The sequence below is a fragment of the Neofelis nebulosa genome, chromosome 5 (assembly GCF_028018385.1).
Source record: "Neofelis nebulosa isolate mNeoNeb1 chromosome 5, mNeoNeb1.pri, whole genome shotgun sequence".
Classification (NCBI taxonomy): Eukaryota; Metazoa; Chordata; class Mammalia; order Carnivora; family Felidae; genus Neofelis; species Neofelis nebulosa.
In genome coordinates this window covers 158333954-158348212 of record NC_080786.1, presented here as the reverse complement: position 1 = coordinate 158348212, position 14259 = coordinate 158333954, and the positions used below count along the sequence as shown (strand labels likewise).

General features: G+C 61.5%; 1 protein-coding gene across 5 annotated transcripts in view; it reads right to left on the bottom strand.

The window, feature by feature from the left end:
• Positions 1–14259, bottom strand: part of COL18A1 (collagen type XVIII alpha 1 chain) — a 91859-nt gene that overhangs the window by 45179 nt on the left and 32421 nt on the right. For 2 of the 5 annotated variants that reach the window (XM_058732251.1, XM_058732252.1), the window contains exon 1: positions 3401–4815. The exons of 1 other annotated variant lie outside the window; for it this stretch is intronic. In XM_058732251.1, the coding sequence (XP_058588234.1) occupies positions 3401–4787 (1387 nt within the window). In that variant the 5' untranslated portion in view covers positions 4788–4815. Of the gene's footprint in view, positions 1–3400; positions 4816–14259 lie in introns of those variants that run through there. 2 more of the 5 variants (XM_058732253.1, XM_058732255.1) reach the window with 1 other exon arrangement.

Here is a 14259-nt window from a genome sequence, read left to right as displayed (position 1 = left end):
GGGTGGGTGGGTGGATGGATGGGTGATGGATGGACATATGGGTGAATGGATGGGTGGATAGATGGATAGATGGGTGGGTGGGTGGATGGATGTGTGGGTGGATGGATAGATAGGTGAATAGGTGGGTGGGTGAGTGGATGGATAGATGGGCGGATGGGTGGGTGAGTGGATGGATGGATGGGTGGATGAAAGTGGGTGGGTGGACCAGCTGCTCACATGAAATATAATAGTAACAATAGTTCAAGATTTGATTTCTCACTGAAAAGGAAAGCGGTCACAAATGACTTCCCTGTGGCAGGATGGACAACTCCTTCACTAAGGGGAAGGACAGTGTCAGGGAGATGGTCCTATGAGTGCCCATGGAGGGTCCAACCTGCCAGTACATGGGCACAATTGCAGCCGCCATCTTGCTCCTCCTCAGTGAGGCCAAAGGTGAGCTCCTGTCTGCACGATGTCCTACCTCAGTTCTTCAGTGCAGGAAGGAATAACCACTGGAGACAACGGTAAGCTTGATGCTCCTGGGGTGGATGGTCAAGGAGACCCCATTCCAAGCGCTGCGTACCTCCTTACCTGCAGACAATGTCATCCACCGATTGGGCACCTGATACCCCAGCAAGAAAGAATGAGACACCAAAGCCACTGCAGGTGTATCTGTGCCAAGTTCGGTCGGCGTCCTCAAACGGTATTCGTAGGTTGCCAAGAGGTGAACGGTAAGCCTAAGCATTCTTCCATGAAGGTGGTCTGGTCTGGTCTTAAAGTGAAGTGAGGCCTCGAGTCATTGAAGCACTTAAACCACATTGTTTCTGAATTCACGTTTCGTTAAACAGTAGACGCAAAGCCCAGCAGTGGGGAAGCCTGAGCACACGGCGGGTCCAGGGCAGACGTCCCCAGAAGACAGTGCCAGCCTCAGAACCGTCACAGTGACGGGACCCCACCGGCCACCTGGGGTCCTCGCAGCCTGGGGTTCTGCTTGTCCGGTGTCCATGTGGCACTTGGGTCCAGTCCGGGAGCTAGGCTGCCTGGGTCCAGCTCCCGGCTCCCTCTTGCTAGCCGGGCAGCGCACACACATCTTTATCCCCATTTGACTCAGTTTCTCCCCTGTACACAAGCGTAACAACACCTGCTCCAGGCTCAGAACATGACCTTGTCTTCACCGTCAGGCTGCACGTTACTGTGCTGTGGTGATGCCCCCACTTGGTGCCCCCTTTCCCAGGGGACAGTCCCCCTGCTGGCTGAGCCTCTCCTGTGTGGGGGCCCTACTTATTTTTCTCTGGGGCCTGAGACACAAGCCCACAGAGACAGACTTGACACAGGTCCCCAACGGCGTGCTGACCCATGGCCAGCTCCAGCCCCAGCATGGGAGCTCCCATAGCAGCCCTCTCCTCTCGACCACCTCCCTGGGCCCCAACCAGTGGCTGCACTGTCCCCGCCCCCGCCAGTCCAGGGCTGGTGCCAGCCACTCCCCCCCAACTCTCCCTGCGGGAATAAGAAGAAAGCAGATAAGGAGAGGCACTTCCAAGGGGCTGGACAGAGCTGCAGCTCAGGCTGGTGTGCTGGGACCAAGTGATCCGTCCACACCCCATTGCCCCAGGGTGAAGGGAGTGGGGGCCATCTCTGCCCTGGAGCCTGTGGCCCCCATGTAGGACACACTCGAGAGAAGGGACAGAAATGGCGGTGCCTTGGTGGGGAGCCTCTGTGGGGAGTTCTGGTGGGGGTCCCGGGAAAGAAGCAGCACACACCCTTCGGGTCTCCCTCTGCTATAGAAAACCACCCCCCCACAATCCCCCCCGCCATAATCCCCCTCCCCCATAGCCTCCCAATATCCAGGTAGCCCAAGGACCTCCCTCAGCCAGGATCCTCACACTCACTGCCGGAGGACCAGTTACCAACACGAAGGAGGGGACTAGGGTCCCCCTTAGTCCCTTCCCTCCGGATCAGGGCCTTCCTCCCGCCCCGCCCACCCCCATCAAGTGGCCTAGCAGTGGGTGGTCCCCAGCCCCCAGCTCTGGCTCCCCTGGGGACCCTCGCCCCGCCAGACCACACCCAGGAGGGGTCCCTGCTGTGATGGAGGCCTGACCCCCACCTCTGACCTGAGGGGGCACAGGCAGTTAGCACTGACAGAGGAATTCCCCAGGATTCCGCCGGGAACACGGCCTCCCTGACCGGCGGGGGCCCTGCCAACGTGTGCAGATGTCCAGTGAGAAGTCCCTTTCAGGCCACTTGGCTGACTGAGGCAGCTGCGGTCAGAGAAATTCCACACCCCACGCAGCCCTGCCTGCTGCATGAGAAACGCCCCCCCCCCCCCAGCCCCAGCTCCCGCCCTTGTTCCCTGGCAGCCACAGGGCCCTTGGCTGTGCACACACTGGGACTGCAGGGCCCCACGCAGGATGCTCCTCGGCCAGACGACCTCCTGGCCACTCCTGCTCACTCACACGCAGGGTTCAGCCTGCCTGCTCGTCCGTCCGCGGCAGCCACGGTCCCCCTCCATCCCATCCCACACGCTTCCTCCTTGGAGGTGGGCACAGGGACACATCCCTGAGGGGACCAGCAGCGTGACACCCCCCGCCTTGGGGTCCAGTGCAGCCCGCTCTGAAGTTCAATGACCCCAGGGACTGAAGCAGGTCAAGGCCGCTCCCGAGGGCGTGGGGTGGGGGGCAGGGGAAGCAGGACACACAGCCCGACGGGGATGGGCCGGGGCCTCGAGGGTCAACGGGAGCAGGCACACTGTTCAGGGGCCCACCCGTGGAGGCAGAGGCAGCTGGGGGGCCTTTCTAAGGTTACGGCCCTGCCCTGTCCCCTGCCCACCACGGGGCGATGGGGCACAGCCCACATGGGGGGTGAGGCCCAGGAGTGGCCCCCAGAGCTCACAGATCCAGATGGGGCAGCCCCTGACCTCCACAGACCCGCTGCTCACACGGCTGTGACCCCTTGACCTTCAAAGCAGCAAGAACCCTCCCTCCAGCATCGAACCCTGGAGGCCTCCTCAGCCTCCATGAACCCCCCTCCAGCCATGCAGACTGGACTACAATGGGCCAGAGGAGCCAGAATTTGGCTGGCGGGTCAGGTCACAGCCTCATGCCTCTGTCTCCACCCCCCGCCCCCCCCCGCCACCCCGGTAACTGCGAGTGTCAATGGCTCTCTTGGAGCCATGGGGAGGACGGAAGGAGCCACGACCTTCAGACAGGGATTGCTCCCGAGCCTGGGCCCTTGTCGTGCACCGTGCCAGGGACACACGCCCTCTCTCCCACTCCAGGGCTCAGCCTCCCGCCTGCAAAACGGCATCACGCCCCCTCTGCCTCTTGCTTGGCATCGTGGGCGGGGTGGGGGCCTCTGCCAGCACGGCCAAGTTCCCCTGAGGGGACAGGAAGGACAGGGCGGGGAGGATGGGCCTGCCAGTTACCTGCACCCGGCCCAATGAACACGCAGACCCCGTCCTCCTGGGCCGGGAGCGAGGCACAGGTGACCGGCAGCCCGCCCCCGTCCAGGTGGCTCCAGCACGCATCCTCCAGGGCCTCGCAGAACTGGCGGCAGGGCGGAGGGGCGGGCAGCGGGCCAGCACCGCAGGGCGGGGCCAGCAGCAGGCAGAAGAACCAGGCGAGGAAGCGGTGGCAGTGCGTCCGGAGGAGGGCCCCCCACGCCCGCGCGGCGGCCCGCACCTCCTCGCTGCTGGCGTGCCGGAGGTGGTTGGGCACCCAGGAGCGCCCGATGCCCAGGTGACCGCAGACCGGCAGGGAGGGTGGCAGGGGCAGGCAGCGGCCGGTGGGGGTCGGCAGGTCAGCCCCGGGCAGCGCGGAGTTATTAGCGAGACCAAGCCCCACAGAGTTAGCCACGTGAGGAGCCCAAGCACCCTTGTCCCCGGTGACAGCGGGGAGTGGGATCGGAGACACCAGGGCGGGGAGGTCAGAGGACAGAGCCAAGGGGGCAGCGTGGGCGCCTGGGAGACCCGTCACCAGCGGAAGCAGATGTGGCGCGGGCCTGCGGCTGTCAGCGAGTCGGCGCTGCCGGTGGGCACGGGCTGCCATGGGGGAGGGTCCTCCGCCGTCCAGATCGCGGGGCCGCCCCGGGGACGGCTGTGTCCCCCGGGGAGGGGCCCCGCCCGGCACAGAGGAGAGAGAAGCTCTACCTGGAGAAGATGGCGGCACCGAGGGCTCCCTGAGCGGTGCCCGTGGCCCGCCGGGGGAGGGAGGCAGCTGGGTGGGCACTGGCAGGGTGCCAGCCTCGGTCCTCTGGGTGTCCGGAGAGGTCAGGGCCCTACTGCCCAGCCAGAGAGTGGCCCCGTCCTCCGGGGGGACGCCGGAGGGCCCCGGGAGAGTGAGGGGGGCCGTGGGGGTCCCAGGGGCTGGCGTCTCCGCCCCGGTGGAGCTCTGGCTGGGAGTGGTGCCGTCCCACAGCTGGACGAAGCTGCGGATGCCCTGGGCCACGTTCAGGATCTTGGCTCCGACGCCGGCGATGTTCTCCTCCTTCGTGTCCGGGCCCGCCGTGGAGGCAGTGGGTGCGGCGGAAGCCGGGTCCCGGCCGGTCTCCAGCCTCCCCGGGGGCGGCTCAGGGCTGGCAGGGGCTCCCCCCTGCTCCGTGGGGTCATCCCGGGGGGCCACGGGAGCCGCGGTCTCCTCCGTGGGCTGCACGTGTGGGCTGCGCGGGGGTGCGGAGGCCGGTTCCACCGTGGGCCCAGCGGTCCTAGGGGCCCACAGCCAGTTCAGTAGGTCAACCTGGGCGGCCGCGAGGCCATAGGTGAGCAGCAGCAGCAGCAGCAGAAGGCCCCGGCGGCCGCCGGGGTCACGAGCCATCGGTGCAGTGCGCTCGGCCGGGGCCCGCGGGCGGTGTCTGCGTCCCGGGGGCGGGGCCGGCCTGGCCCCGCCCGCCCCGCCCGCCCCGCCCCGCCCGCCGCCTGCCGCTCGGGTTGGCCTTTCCAGGGGGCTCCTTTCCACCTTCTCAGCCTGGGCGGAGGGAGAAGGCTCAGACCTCTAAATCGAGGGGACAGGCACCCCGGCGAACTTGTCACCCCGTCTTGGAAGCAGCCGCAGACTGCTTCGCGGCGCGCCCAGCGCCCTCCGCCGACCCGCGTGCCGGAGGCACGGGCCTGGGGGTGCCCTCCGCGAGAAGGGGCCCGGCCCGGCAGGGGCCATCTGCTGGGAGCAGGGCTGGGGACACGGGGCACCCCGGGCAGCTCCGGGCGCGCCTGCCGTCCCCGCGGCGGAGAGCACCCCGGAGGAGTCTGGCTGGGGCCACCAATCTGGGGCGACGCTGGAACTTCAGAAGTGCTCCGCGTTCCAATTCCCCTACAGCAAGTGCCGCCTCGGCTACGTTCTCCACGGAGGACCCCAAGGGCGGGTGGTCGGGGACCCACGGGCCAGGCGCCCGCCTGCTCCGAGCCACGCGCTCCTCAGCACCCCGACCTCCGGTGCCCCCGGGACGCCCCTCCGTCCTTCTCCCCGGAGCCCACGTGCTGGGCCCGACACAACCACCGCGTCTCTGCACGGGGGTGGGGGAGGGGGTGGTTCAGGTTACCCGGACTCTGCACGGGGCCCGGGGGTGGGGGCTCCTGTTACCCCGAGAGCTGCTGCCCGCCCCCCCCCCCCCCCCCGGACGCGCAGCAGGACTACGGGCTGGCGAGGCTGGAGGTGCCGCTGCCGGCTCTGGGCCACATTGGGCTCCCGCGCGGGGGGGGGGGGGGGGGGGGGGGGGGGGCTGGTGCTCTGGCCTCTTCTGGGGGGAGGGGAGGCTCCCCAGCGACGCTTACACAAATGTCCTTGCTCACTTGTGCAAATATGCTTGCTCATGCACACTCACGTGCACTCACACCACACACACACACACACACACACGACACACACTACACACCACACACACACACACGACACAACCACACACACACTGGTTTTACCACCACACTCTACACCAGATCCCACGTCCCCTCGAACCCGGTCTGCTCCAGGCTGTGGCTGGACCCCTCCTCCCCCAGAGTTGGGTTCAGCAGTCTAGCAGCTGTGGTAAGAGCCCTGAAGACGTGTCCCCGACTGTCCCCAGCTCAGAGCACTGAGGACACAATCAGTTAACTGCCATCCAGAGGGCAGAGCCTGGCTGTCGGAGTTGGGAACTCGAGTTTCAGGACAGCGGAACGCCGTGTCCCCCCCCCCCCCCCAGCAGACGGGGACATCCATATGCAAACATCTGTGTCTCCGAGAGGCCCCGTTCCCAGCGTTAATCCCCATGATGCTCCGAATTCTCAGAAATGCCCAGAGAATCGTCTCTTTGCTTGAAGATTCACTAATGTGATTTTATGCCTAAAATGTCTCTGGAAAATCTCAGGACAGGAATTCCAAGGCCCTCTCTTCTCTGCTTGTGTGGGGAGGGGACCCCGGGCTGCTCTGCTGGGGGGCAGCTCCCTGGTCCCCCAGGTGGCCCCGTGCACTCAGTTACTCCCTGGGCCCCCTCCGGCAAGGCCAGCCCCACACCCACTGGCCCGACTCGCCTTTCCAGGCAGAACCAGGAGCGGGAGGCGGCCAGCTCCCCCTCCCCACCAACACCCCGACTCAGCAGGGCGGCCCTGCACCCCCCATGCCCCACCTGTGCCCTCACACTCCAGACCCCGCCCCTCCTGCCACCTTCCAGAGGCCACGGTCACCTGGGAGCACTGCTAGAATGTCACACGGTTAACCTTCCCCGGACACAGCAGCGCGGCCCCGGGGAGCAGCCTGCACGCGCTGCGTACCGGCCACTGTCACACACATCACGGCCTCACGCTCGCGGGTGCACGCTCACACACTCGCACGTGCACACGTGTCCCGTTCATATGCACGCTCGCACTTGAGCACGCTCGCTCACTCACGTGGGTGTACACTTGCACGTGCACACAGGCTCACGTGCATGCACGCTCATGCACAGACAGCTCTGTGGTGTAGACCAGGCTCCCCTCGACCCCTCTTCCACCACGGCTGCAGCAGGCCCAGCTCCTGGCACGCTCGCTGTGGGGTCTGGGCCCGGCGGCTCCGACCGGCTCCGTGTAAAGGGTCCTGTCCGGCTCGTGTGGCGGAGCCTGTGCCTGTCGCTGAGGTTGGATAATCACCCAGTTGCCCGTGGGGACAGAGAAGAAGGGGACAACCCATTTCCAGTGGGTGGGACACAAGTGTCTTTAGGTCGGGTGCGACACTTCTGAAAGCACTTGGCTGGCCGAGGCCCCAGGAAGCCGCTCCTTACGGTCCATGCAAAGCACCCCATCTAGTCGACGCTGCGGCCGTGGCAGCCCCAGACCCGAACACCCGTCTGTGCTGGGTCGGGCCGGGGAGTCCCAGGAGTTTGCTTGGGCAGCCGCGGCCCGAGCCTTGGGGAACAGGGGTCAGCCGCCCAGCTGGGCGACACAGGGTGTCTGTGGGCACTGAGGCTCCTTCTGGGCTGCCCCAGCCCCCAGCACCACTGCTCCTCGACTAGGCCACCCTGAAGCGGAGGCCACACCTTGGGGGGGTGCTGGAGCCACGACTGGAGCCGCTCCCTGTAAAGTGTCTCAACGTCTGTTTCCCGGGCCTGAAACCTGCTAGTCAACAGGGAAAAGCGACCCCTCTCTGTCCGAGTGCCTCAGTGTCCCCAAGAGTCAAAGAAGAGGAACCCCCCACAGATGGTCAGCGCTCGGGTCCCTGTGGCCGAGGGAAGCCGCCCCGGGGGGACTCAGTCGCTCGCATGTTTGTACAGGTCCAGAAAGTAGCAGGGAGGGGTCCGGAAAGCCCCCGAGGTGAGGGCACCCAGGCTGGGGACGCAGTCTGGGGACACGAATCAGGCGGCACTCCAGAGACAGCCCCTGCGGAAGGAGGCACACTGACCCCCATGCGCCCACGGAGGCGCTTCACGCGCTTGGGAAGGTCTCTGGGCACCCGGTGCCGCCCACAGAAGCCCAGAGCGCGGGCAGCCTGGGCGGCCCTGCAGCTCCCAGCATTGGGGGCAACCTCGCGCCCCTTATGGACAGACACACGGAGAACACACAGGGACCTCGCAGGACAGCAGGGGCTCCGACGAGGCGGCTGCTGCCCCCTCCCCCCACACCAGGGTCTGCCCCATTTTTTGGTCCGTCCGGTCTGGATTCCCGAATAATGTGGTCTTTTATTTTCATTTTTGAAAAAGTACAAAACACCCACATGTGAACAGAAAAAATCAGCCTCCAAGAAACAAGACAACGCTCTGGTCTCAGACGAGCCTCGTGTGAGCTTCCGAGAACGGCTTTGAGTGCACTCGCCTCTCAGAGAGCCTTCCATCGTGACCTCACACGTCGCCCCTCATGCTGAGGCCCCTTGGCTGCCCAGAGCCCAGGGTCCTCACCCCTTCCTCCCCTGGGCCCATCCCCGCTGCCCCCCCCACGCAGAGACCCCCTCCTCAGGTAACCCTGGGGCCCTCTTTCCTGCTCCTCCCTCGGGGGCCAGGGACGGTCCCAGGCCAGCCCTGGCATGTGTCCCCGACCCCCGAGGAGCAGACCTGGGCACCCACGCTCCTAGGAGGCAGCAGGGCCAGTAAAGGTCCCTACACTGTGCGTACATTTCCAGCTCTTTTGAAATGAAAACACGACTTTTCATCTTCCTGTGGCGTGACTGGTTTATAACCGCCTAACGCGCCCAAATGCTCTGCCCAAACTCTGCATTTCGTGGTGACTTTTTCGAGCACAAGGATAAAAGACCGGCTCATCATGAGATGCCCACTGAAGGCTCTGCTCACTGGCGGGCCGCTGCCCCCCGCTGGGCCTCCCCACCAGCCACTGCCCGGCCTTGGGGCCGCTGTCCAGGTGAAGTGGTGTGAGGTGGCGGGCAGCCAGGGCCCAGGCCGGGGCCCACAGGCACCTGACCTCCCTGGTGGGCGCTCAGTCACCCAAGGAGCCCGCCTGGCCCCACTGCCCCGTGGGAGCTGAGCACACAACCCCGAAGGGACAGGCGGCGGCAGGAACACAGCAAGCCCCGCCTGATGTCTGACCACCAGGGCATCCAGTCCTCCCTCTTCAACTCAGTCCTCGGCGCGTGGTTCAAACTCACCCTCCCCACTGTGGGGAGGGCAGAGGCCCCCCACGTTCACGACGATGCGTTCTCAGCTCTTCCCCCAACACCGCTGTGGCTGATGTACCCCAGCATTTCCAAGGCTCTGGTGTCCCTGCCTCCAGGGAGGGAGGGGCGGTCTGGTGGGAAGAATGACCTTCCAGCCTCCAAACTCAAATGCCCTACGGAGACAGTGACACCCAAGGGAACGCTCTCGGCCTCCAGCTAATGCCAAGCATCGCCCGGCGCTCCGCTGGGTGGGCTGCTAGTCCCCGCCCCGAGCCTGAGGGGACCCTGGGCCTCCCTGGGGGTGGGGGGAGGTCTGTGCAGCCCCACCCCCACAGAGCACGGCCACCCACTGGGAAGCACGGTCACGGAAGTGAGATGTGGTCGGAGGGCAGAGATTCCCCAGGTGTCAAATGTCACGGGGACAAAGCCCGCTGGGCTCAGCCTGGCTGCGGCCACCACCACGTCTACCACCTCCCACCTCCCGATGAAGGCCACCAGGAGGACCTGTGGCCATCTGTCCGGGGCACTTGCCTGAGTCCAAACACGGGGAAGCAGCTGGTCAAGTTGGCCTCGGCCGTTCCACTGGACAGCCGGCTGGACTCCCCAGAGCTGTCCACGTCAGGAAAGACACGGCGGGAGGGGGGTTCCAGAGCAAGGAGAGGAGCCACCCCACCAAATGCAACGTGTGCGCCTCCACGGGTCTGGGGCCGCGGAGCGAAGATACGAGCTGGCTCTGTAAAGGACGTCACCGGGCACCGGGGCACATTTGAGCATGGACAGACGTCACCGTGAATTCCTCGCTTCGGGAGATGCACGGAATTGCCAGGCAACGGTCAGGATGCCGCACCTCACTTTGCCACGGGAAAGCGTGTACGTGCACGCATGCGGGTACGTGTGCCACGCGTGTGCGCACGCACAGATGTGTGATGAGCGTGGATGTGCACGTCGCAGACGCTCCCGCGTGTGGACACGTGTCCGCGCACGCAGACGTGGACGGGGGACAGGTCTGCCCGGAAAACGTGGCGAACGTTACCGGCCCCGAAGCGCGGTGCAGGTGCACGTGAGTCAGCAGAGCGCCGGCCTTCCACCCCTTCTGTGGGTTTGAAATGCAGAGCCTGCAGGGAAGACAGATTTCTTCCTGCCATCTTCTTGGGAGTCCTCTGCCGGCCTCACCTCTGGAAACCGGGGGACCCGGCACAGGGTGGTGGCAGGTGCTTTCCAGGCACCACCCCCGTCCCCCGGGCTCCATGTGGGTGTGAGCCCCCCGAGCCTTCAGACCCCCAGGCAGGCCGCCGAGGGGCCGGGGCACCGAATTTCTCTTACTCCTCTTACTCGATGTTATAATTTAAAGTTCGCTTACGCGGAGCCAAAGATGTTTACGCGCTCACTCCCCTCCCCAGGACTCCTCCCAGCGCCACCCTGAAACAAAACACCTACTTTCACAGACTCCAAACACTCTTCTGAGACCCAAGGGGTCCCTCCTGCTTTGTTCTTTTGCAAGAGCGCATTGGCCCTGCCGGTGCCCTGAAGTTCCATACACGTGGTGGAATCAGTTTGAAGGTCCCGACAGGGCACCCGCGGGGGCCCGTAAGGTCGCACGGCTCTGCTCACGGTTCGGGACGCGTGCCACCTTAACGGTGGGAAGTCTCCCGATCCGCGAACACCGAGTGTTTTCCCATTTATTGAGATCTTCCTTAAGTTCGCTCAACGTTGTTTTCAATTTCCAGAGTCTACGTTTTGCACTCCTTTTGTTGGATTTATTCCGAAGTGTTTTATTCTTTTTGTGCTTTTGTAAATGGATTTTTTCCCTTAATTTCATTTTGGATCATTTGTTGCCAGTGTATAGAAATGCAATTGATTTTTTACAACGAACTTGTGCCCTGCAGCTGAACTTATTAGCTATGACTATTTTTCACGGATTCCTTAGGACTCTGTATCTTGAAGATCACGTGATCTGTGAACAGAATACAATGTTGAATGGAAGTGGTGAGTGGGGGCACCCTTGTCTCGTTCCTGACCTGGCGGGGGGCATGTCCGGCTTTCCACCAGTCGGTTGGACATCAGCTGTGGGTTTTAGGAGGTGCCTTTTATAGGGTTGAGGAAGTGCCCTTCTATTCCTAGTTTTTTGAGTGTTTTTATCACAAGAGGGTGTTGAATTATCAAATGCCTTTTCTGTGTCTTTTGAGACGACCACATAACTTTTATTCATTCCATGGACGTCACGCATTACACTGATTTACGGATGTTAAACCAGCCTTGTGTTTATAGGATGAAGCCCAGTTGGTCATGGTATACAATAAGTTTTCTATGTTGCTGGATCTGATTTGCTAGTGCTTAAGGCTTTTTGTATCTGTATTTATAACTGATACTGGTCTGTAGTTTTCTTTCTTGTGACATCTTTGGTTTTGGTGTGCTGGTCACACTGGCCTCATAAAATCAGTTGGAAACTGTTCCCTTTTTTTATTTTTTAAAAGACTTTCTGAAGAACTGGTTTTAATTCTTTAAGCATTTGGTAGAATTCAACAGCAAAGCTGGGCTTTTCTTTACGGGTAGTTTTTGGATTATTAAATCAGTCTCTTTTAATGGCTACAGATCTATTCAAATTGCGTATTTCTCATTAAGTCTCCAGAGCTCCTATCTTTCTAGGAATTCGTCAATTCCACCTCAGTTGTCCAATGTGTTGACATAACCATTCATCACATTGGGCTAGAACATTTATAGGGTTCAAACAAAACTGGGGGACTCCTGCTTCCCCATTTCAACACTTACTACGAGGCTACAGTGACCAAGGCAGTGTGGTGCCGGCCCAAGGGTGGACTCATACATCTCTGGTCAGCGACTTCTCGACAAGAAGGCCAAGGTTATCCAGGGAAAGAATAGCACTTCAACCAAATGGTGCTGGTGCAACTGGGTGCCACAGGCAAAAGAACGAAGTAGACCCTTCACACTGTTGACAAAAATTAACTTCGAATGGATCGAAGACCTAAACGTAAGAGCTACAACTGTAAAACTCTCAGAGGAAAACATAAGAGTAAATCTTCATGACCTCGGACTTAGAAAGGACTCTGAGACCATGATGCCAAAAGCCTAAGCAACAAGGGAAAGAACAAAGTCGGACTAAATAAAAATGTAAAACTTCTGTGCTTCAAAAGGACACCATCAAGAAAGTGAAAAGACAACCCATAAAATGGCAGAAAATATTTGCAAATCACGTGTCTGATAAGGGACTTGTACCTAGAATCCGTAATGAACTGCTATAACGCGACAATGAAAACACAAGCCACCCAACTAAACAGGTGGCAAAGAGGGGCACCTGGGGGGGCTCAGTCGGCTGAACATCTGACTCCCGGTTTTGGCTCAGCTGATGATCTCACAGCTCATGGGATCAAGCCCCGCGTCGGGCTCTCCATTGGGTATGAAGCCTGCTTGGGATTCTCTCTCTCCTTCTCCCTCTGCCCCTCCCCTGCTCTCTCTCCCTCAAAATAAATAAACTTAAAAAAAAAAGTTGGCAAAGAATCTGAATAGACACTTCTCCAAGGAAAACATATAAACAGCCGACAGGTGCATGAAGAGACGTTCGCTATCGTCAGTCATCAGGGACGCACAGAGCAAACCCACAGTGAGATGCACTTCATGCCCGCCAGGATGGCTAGAATGAAAAGTCAGAGGGTCGCAGTGGTGGCAGGGCGTGGAGAAGTCAGAGCCTCTCACACTGCTGGTGGGAAGGGAAACTAGCACAGCCCCCAGGAAAACAGTCTGGCAGGTCCTCAAATAATGAACCATCGAGCTGGACTCTGTGTCCGGAAATTCCACTCAAGAAAGGGACCCAAAAGAAATGAAGACACGCACCACACAAAAACCTGCACGCGACGTTTAGAACAGCATAATTCATCACGGTCAAAGGGGAAACAACCAATGCCAAAGGACGGACGCAGTGTGGTCCATCTACGCACTGAGTAGCCCTTGGCCACGAAAGGGACCGGAGCTCTGACGCCGGCTGCACACAAGGGAGCCCTGAAAACAGCCTGCTGAGAGAGGGCAGCCGGCCACGGAAGGCCACACGATCGGCTCCCTTCACACAATACCCAGAACAGAGAGATCCACGGACGCAGCTCAGTGGTGGTTCGGGGCTGCGGTGGTCATACAGGGCTTCTTTCTGGGGCCGTGAAATTGCCCCGAAGGGCTGCGACGGCCGTGTGTCTGGGAAACCTCCGCCTTGTACAATATTCGTTATCGCATCGTACGCCGGGTCCGTTACACCAACGTGAAGACGTTTCAAAAATGCACCAAGGGAGCCCATGTCGTGCCTTGAAACCGCACGATCTTAAATTAGATGCCACCTAATTTGCATGAATTTGGCTGTTGGCGAGACTGGTTTTTTCGTACATGTGATGACAGCATTTCTGTCCTTTATAAATTCCTGTGTGTCTTCACTCGGTGTTCTAGGGACGTACTTGCCACTTTTTTGTTAAACTAGGGATATGGACACGGGGTCATCCTCGCTGCTAAGATGGTTCCCAAGGTGACCCCTGGCCTCTCGCGAGACACACTGCGTCTCACACCCGGGGAGCGAGGTCTCCTCCCCGCCGTGGCCTGTGTGCGCTGGTGCCCAAGCTCGTTCTCTACGCCAGCACACTGGCAGAGCCACGCGGGGGCTCGCGGCGCCACGTAAGGGGCGCTTACTGACGGGGCGCGTTGGAATCACGTTCCACATCCTCGGAGCGCAAACCTCACCACCTGCTGCCACCACGTGCGCTGGAGAACCGGGAAAACCGGAGCCCAGAGGAGGAGGCAGGCCAGTCCGCAGTGGGTGGGCGGGCAGGGGCCCCCCACGGAACCCTCTCCTGTGTCCCTGTGCATTAACCCTTCACCTCGTGGGGACATACCGAGCTCCCACTGGGTGTCCAGGCCCCGCCCCGCACGCTGACGGTGCATCAGCTCTGGTGCACGAAGGTCCACCGCAAAGCGGGCACGGGAGGGCACACAGGTGACCGCCCCAGACCAGGACAGGGGACAGAGGGAGGGTGCGTCGGGGAAGGCGATGCGAGCCCCCTCCCCACAGAGGAACACCAGAGTCTTCTGTGCGGACCTGGCAGTAGCTCGGCCACCCTCGGGGGGAAGGGGCGGCCTCTGCCAGCCAGCAGGGAGGACGGTGCCCTTGCTAGGGGTCCGGAGGGTCAACCAGCAGCGGTGTTTCCAGGAGGCCTGTTTGGCAGGTTATCTACCAGGAGCAGAGTCCTCC